Source organism: Dunckerocampus dactyliophorus, chromosome 10 (genome assembly GCF_027744805.1).
Source record: "Dunckerocampus dactyliophorus isolate RoL2022-P2 chromosome 10, RoL_Ddac_1.1, whole genome shotgun sequence".
NCBI classification, from domain to species: domain Eukaryota; kingdom Metazoa; phylum Chordata; class Actinopteri; order Syngnathiformes; family Syngnathidae; genus Dunckerocampus; species Dunckerocampus dactyliophorus.
In genome coordinates, this window is record NC_072828.1 from 31507549 (window position 1) to 31514546 (window position 6998).

General features: G+C 41.3%; 1 protein-coding gene across 2 annotated transcripts; it reads right to left on the bottom strand.

Moving 5' to 3' along the window:
- Positions 1-873: 873 nt before the first annotated feature.
- uts2d (urotensin 2 domain containing) lies at positions 874-3746 on the bottom strand. Of its 2 annotated transcripts, XM_054790263.1 has the most exons (5): positions 3608-3746; positions 3437-3541; positions 3340-3377; positions 3181-3268; positions 874-1183 (listed from the first exon to the last, which is right to left on the bottom strand). In XM_054790263.1, exons 1-5 carry the CDS (start codon positions 3705-3707, stop codon positions 1158-1160), a joined length of 357 nt encoding a protein of 118 aa, XP_054646238.1. In that variant the 5' UTR covers positions 3708-3746; the 3' UTR covers positions 874-1157. The 2 variants fall into 2 exon arrangements, with proteins under 2 accessions (XP_054646238.1, XP_054646237.1); XM_054790262.1 differs by having other exon boundaries at positions 3437-3707.
- Positions 3747-6998: the final 3252 nt, after the last annotated feature.

Here is a 6998-nt window from a genome sequence, read left to right on the forward strand (position 1 = left end):
TAATTTGACAAGAATAACATTTCATTGTCATTTTATGAGGAGAAATGATGTCATTTTAGTCACAAAGTTGAAATATAAAACAAAAACGTTATTTTTTGAAGTTGTGATATAAGAAAGAAACAAAACCACGAATGAACTTGTCATTTTTGGAAAATTAGATTGTGGAAAAAGTTCAAATGTTACGTGACTAAAGTCATAATTACGAGAAGAAATTTTACAAGAAGAAAGTTGAAATGTGTTTTTAGGAGAATAAAGTTAAAATCTTAGAAGAAAAAAGTCAGTTGCAATTTTAGGACAATGATCTCATAATATGAGGAAAATGTTATTTTAGTAGCATAGAGTTGAAATATTAAAGAAAAAGGCTGAAAAGGGTGTTTTTTTTCACAAGTCGTAATATTATGAGAAATAAACAACCAAATAAAGTTGTAATGTTTATTTGGTTGAGGTTGAGGTTGGGGAAAAACTTGTAATGTTATGGGAATAACCTCCAAATATGATGAGAATAAAGTCGTCATGTTATGAAAAGAAAATGTACAAAGATTTAAGAAGAAAAAAGAAGAAAAGAAGAAAAAAGTCAGTTGCAATTTTACGACAATGATTCGTCTGCTGATTCTTCGTGTTGGACTCGGGCCCTTTCATTATTTCGACTAAGCTCAGCCACCCCGCGTGCCACGCTCCTCTGGAACGTCCTTGCACATGAATTGACCTGCCGCTGCAGCGGCACGCGGCAGGTCACATCCCTTCACTTGCAAAGGCTTGATCTTGTTGCTGTGAAACTACAGCATTTCTCTGCAAAATGATGAGGAAAAAACCACCGCTTTACATTCACATTGTAATTTATTTTCAAAATGAACAATGCATTTCTACCAGAGGAGACAGATGGACAAAAAAACAAGTTATGTCCCACTCAGCCACAAGAGGGCGACATAAACACACAAGCGGGAGACAAACGACAACCCTGCTGAGCTCTTTGCAGTCATCAAGTGTTTCCTGGGAGGAGCAGATCGTGAAGTAGTTGTACACGAGCCATGAGTTGCTGATGATGAATTACGGTGTGTCTGACACAGTGTTCACATTACAGGTGATACGGGTTGTTAAGGCTAGGTCGGGCTTTGCAGCAAGGTTTCACGGTGGTCCTCGTCCTCAGGACCGCCATGTCACACGCAGTACTTCCAGAAGCAGGCTGCAGACAAGATGATATCAAATAAACAACAGTCTAACCTCGCTTTTCCTACGCACCAGTTTACGTATGATTAGGCCTGTCACGATAAAGAATTTTGCTGGTCGATAATGGTGCTACAAATTATCGCCGATAATCGATATTATTGACAACAGTTTTTGTAGACCATTTTTTTCCATTAATTATATGGCATAATAATGACAGTACATCATATCAAAAGTTGAATTTCTGAAGAGTATTTAACTTTGTAATTGTAATTGGTTTTTCATCAAATGTTTTGGAAAGAATGAATGACTAAAACGGAGGCTCCCATGGATTTCTTCTTTATGACTGACTCTATCAACTTTACTATGACACGCTCCTGACATTGTTTCCATGGAAGAAAATGGTAACCTAGTTAGAGCTGCAACTATTACTCGATGATTAATCAGTTATCCAATTAATCGACAACTGTTTTGGTATTCGATTCATGTTTTTTTATTAAAAAATGTATAATTTCCTGATTTGGCCTCTCCAGTGTGAATATTTTTGAATTTCTATCATGGTCCGTGAAAGCAGACGTATTATCTTTGTGTTTCAGGTAAAACAGATATTCTTAACAGAGCAGGGATGGACACTTTTGCCGCTTTTCTGATATGTTGTGGACCAAAGCGCTGACTGCTTGTTTGTGTTTGCTTCATATTGCTTTGGTCCGTGTGGGGAAGGGCTGTCCTAATTAGTGAAAACTGAAAGGATGCAACTTTTCCACTTTGATATTTTAGAGCACCGCATTGAGATGCCGTGTGCTAACTAACACGTTGTTCACGTTGTGTTTCATCTCAGCGTTGTCACGTCCACGACAGGACACATATCATCATCACCTTCACTCTTTGCTCTTTTTTCCACATATTTGCTGTTGTGTTTTTAAAATTGTCCAAATGTGTCAACTTGTATTCATACTTAATACGATACATTTATAATTGATGAAATGAATTATTCATATTTCAACCTTATTCAAGAATATTCATGCATTTTCTTCTTGTAATATTTTGACTTTATTTGCATAATATTCCAACTTTTTACCCAACTTCCTTTTTCAAAAATTACAATGTTTGTTTTGTTTCTCACAATATTATGACTTTAAGAACACAGCATATTAGTAATATAATATTTCAACTGAATGCTGCTAAAATGGCTTTCCTCGTGATATTACGTCATTCTGTGAAATTGCGACTTTTTTTTCATTACAATGCAACCTTTTTCATTTATGTTGTTACTTTAGTCTTGTAAAATGACAGCTGGTTTTTCCACTTCTGCTTTTTCTTTTTTTTTTCACAAGTACTGCAACTTTCTTCCTTGTAAATTTTCTTCTGGTAATATTATAATTTTATTCCCATAATATTATAGCTTAATTTGTATTAGTTTTTAAAAAAAAAAACATTTCAACTTTATGCTACTAAAATGATGTTATTGTTTTCTCATAATATCACAACATTATTCTCCTAAAATTGCAACCTTTTTTCATTAGATTGCAAGTTTTTTCTCTTAAAATTTGGACTTCGTTATTATAAAATGACTGCTGATTTTTTCAATTTGTGCTGTTTTTTCTTTGAAATGTTGTAGTTAAACTGAAGTATAATTGAAGTATAATATAATTAAAGTATAATTTAGGGGTTAGGGTTTGGGTTTGGGTTTGGGTTAGGGTTTGGGTTAGGGGTTACGGTTAGGGTTAGGGTTTGAGTTAGGGTTTGGGTTAGGGGTTAGGGTTAGGGTTAGGGTTTGGGTTAGGGTTTGGGGATAGGGGTTAGGGGTTAGGGTTTGGATTAGGGTTAGGGTTTGGGTTAGGGGTTAGGGTTAGGGTTTGGGTTAGGTTAGGGTTAGGTCAGTAATCGTAGAATTGAAAATGTTGAATTGTGTTAAGTGTGAACATGTGACGTTCTTTAACTTTGTTAAGCGTGTTGGATGGATGTGAGTAAAAAGCATGCAGACATATTCATGCAGAGAGAATAAGGTGGACCTACGTTCTCCTCTCTTCCTTGTTGTGGGTTTGTCTATTAAATTGACGGTGAGTTCCTTCTCCAGTTCCAGGCCTTCCCTCAGTGCCTCCAACTTGAAGAAGAGTGAAGAGTGTTAGACTCCAACATGCCTTGCCTGCCCCGTAGCAACGGTAAACGCCTTACCTCTTCTAATTCAGCTAATTTATCCACCAGTTCAAGACCTGTCAAAAGAAGAGCGAGTCAGTCACATCCTTTGCTTGTGCATTCCCCGACGTCTCACCTGGAGGATCGTTCTTTTCAACTGGAACTGAGCTTTTGTGGAGAAGCAACGATAGAATTTTGCCCTGGATGTCCCCGTCATCTTTGGGATTAAACATCCGGTTACCTGCACGAGCAAAAAGGAAAGCATTGGTTGGGCACCGTCCCTCGACAAAGTGGTGCCGTAACTTACCTGCGCTGAATAGGTTCCTTCCTTCCACGTGGATCACGCCCTGCAGCAGTAACAAAGCCAGGAGTCCGAAGAGGAAGTTGACAACTGGAACCCGATCCATGACGCTCGATGTACGGTCCCAAATGCAGCCCGTCGTCAAGCCAACGATTCTCCTCCTCGGATCCATCCTGTCGATTTATGTATCCTTTTGGAGGCGGGAGGCGGAGCCAGCGGGCTACTTGCGTGTGAAATCAATGACATGTCACGGTGAGTGTCGTCAGCAGTCAAGCTTTTCACGGCTATACAGCAGCTGACTGAAATATGACGTTCTCGGCAAGGCCGGTAACTCTATATCACTCTGACACTGGGGAATCAAACCGAGAGAGGACGTCATCAATCAACTTGATGGTCATGAGAGGCCACAATCACACTTTCTGGCACCAGCAAGTCTTTTTCTTTTATAGTAATGAATTCTTGAAATAGCCACACAAGGCTGTGGTGGGATAAGGAGGCATAGCACATTGATTCTGTCCCAAAGTGCATTATAGCAAGAGATGAGCTCCACCGTCTTGGCTGTGGGACCGATTTGGAGGTGAGGGAACATTCATCACGGCAGGCAAGCCAACTAACCAGCGCCCCACTACATCACAATACTTTGTGCGTCAATGAAGCTCTGCCAGGAGAGCAGGTATCATGCGGGCGAGGTGTTAAGGAAATGAGCTGTCTGGCAGCGGATGAATTTGGCCGGTCAGGGTATCATAAAAGTTGACTGGAGAGCCCCATCTCCCCTCCAAGTACCTTTTTGCAGATCCATCACTTAAAGTTATTCTGCTAGGGAGCTCTGGGACTCTGTGAAGAGTGGAGAGATGTGTTTAAAAAATTAAAGGTCACTGTGGGGTCTCGGGGATGAAATTAGCAAAGTTTGAGTCGTGACAAACTTTTAAGTCAACGAAAAATGAAGGCACAGCCCACGTGGGAACACTCCTGGGCTTGTCGTGTCGGTGTCGGATGAGTAAATAGTTACGCCCTTGGTGGAAACAGTGTAATACATAAGGAACACCTACATGTGGCGCTGTAAACAGACACACAGACAGAACCACTCCACACACCAAAACTGTAGAAGAAGAAAGAAGGCATGCACTTCCGGTCCGCGATCGGGTCCAAAGTGGAAGTACTTCTACGAGTCATTTTGAAACATAAGACAAAAACAAATATCAGGAGAATGTTGACTGGGAGTCGTCCATCCATCCATCTTCTGTCCATCTTTTATCCAAGGTTGGGTTGTGGGCATAGCAGCCTAAGCAGGAAAACCCAGACTTCCCTCTCCCCGGCTACTTCACCCAGCTCCTCCTGGCAGATCCTGAGGCGTTCCCAGTGTCTCTCCAACGTGTCCTGGGTTCCCTGAGGCCTCCTACCAGTCGGACGTGTCCTGAACACCCCCCCAGGGAGGCGTCCGGGAGGCATCCTGACCAGATGCCCGAGCCACCTCATCTGGCTCCTCTCAATGCGGAGGAGCAGCGGTTCTACTCGGACTTCTCCCAGATGACAGCGCTTCACACCTTATCTCTAAGGGAGAGCCCAGCCACCCTACGAAGAAAACTCATTTTGGCCGCTTGTACCCGCCATCTTTTCCTCTCGGTCACTACCCAAAGCTCATGACCACAGGTGAGGGTAGGAACACAGATTGACCAGTAAGTTGAGAGCTTTGCCTTTGGGCTCAGCTCCCTTCACACCACAACAGATTGATGCAGAGTCTGCATCACCACAGACACCCGGCCAATCCTCCTGTCCACCTCACGTTCCATCCTTCCCTCACTCGTGAACCAGACCTTGAAGTACTTAAAACTCCTCCACTTGGGGCAGAATCTCATCCATCTCATCAACTCCATCCTTTTCCGGTGAGAATCAAGGATTCGGACTTGGGAGTCGTGCCAGTCAAAATATTCAGATTTGTGTTGGCTTTTTGGTACCGGTACACAACTGGTCACTTCTGGTGACGTGACAGACGAGTATTCCGTGTCTTTGTTTTCAGTTGACTGCATTTCTGTTTTTTTCATTCTATCGGTCCAATGACCAAACTAGTAAAGAACACATTGTATGCAAGTGGTTGGGTTTTTGGTATTACTGTACGTGACTGAAATCAATCAGCACTTGTAACGCAAGGCCTTGCTCAGAGCTGATGAACTGTGCAGTCATGTGTTCGGTTTCAACCAAATTACTGCAACACTAATGAAAACAGTCAGGCCATGTTGATCTTTCACTGTGTCAGTTCATGAACATACCCTCATGGTGTCATTGATTTCACTCCAATGGATCACTAATTGCAATGCATTGCATGTCAGCCTCAGAGGCTGGAGATCCGCGTTGGCAACTCCATTGGGAGTTTGCATGTTTTTCCCAAAAACAGGCATGTTAGGTTCATTGGAGTTTGTACATTATTATATTATAGGTACCAATGGTTGGTTGTACATGCAGTATGTGTCCTGTCATTGGCTAGCTCCAGGGTGGATCCCGCCTCCTGCCCAAAGTCAGCTGGGATAGGATCCAGCTCACCTGTGACCCTAATGAGGGCAAGCGGTATCCGTAGAAGACGGATGGATGGATATACAGCATGACACTAGAGGGAGTTGTTAGCATTATGGTCACGTGATGTGTGTTGTGTAAATATGAGATGTTCTCACAGTGGTGTGCTTTCGTGTCCCATCCTGTGTGTTCCATCAACCTTTTGTCATTCTTGATTTAGGCTCAAATATTGCTTGCATGCGCCTTTAATTAAAAAAAAATTCACATGAAGGATTTGAATGAGTAGTTGTTTTTTATTGTATTATTCTGCTCAGACAAGTGTTTTAATAAAAGGGAATAAGAGCATAATTATATATATTTTTTATTTTTAATATTTTTTAATATCATTACATTATCCTCTATTTATACACTAGTATTTTTTCCCAAACCCATTGCCCTGTGTTTTATTCTGATTAAAATCAATAAATTAAAGGCAAAAATCACAAAATCTTTCAAGGAGTTGAAACAGTTCAAGGACAAAGTATCGGTACTGGCTCTGTCTTGTATTATTTGGGGATCGAAACCAGTATCGCCCAACCCTAGTCTGCAGCTGCAGACTTTCAACTGAAAGAGCGGCGTCAAGACAGCGAAATAGTGGAAGGATTTGGTCGGAAGTAAAGCCTATCTTTTCACAATAAGACAGTAATTTAACGAAAATATGTTAAATCGCCACCATGATTGTGATTTAAACAAATTAGCTTTACAGTTGAATGTTGGTGACTTAAAATGAACAGTGTTGCCGGTACCGTATACGTTGTAAGACGTCATTACTTTATGTTGCATTTTACTTTGACATCTTCAACCGGAAAATGTGGTATAGCACGAATCAGTCTTGCAGGGGGGAGACAAG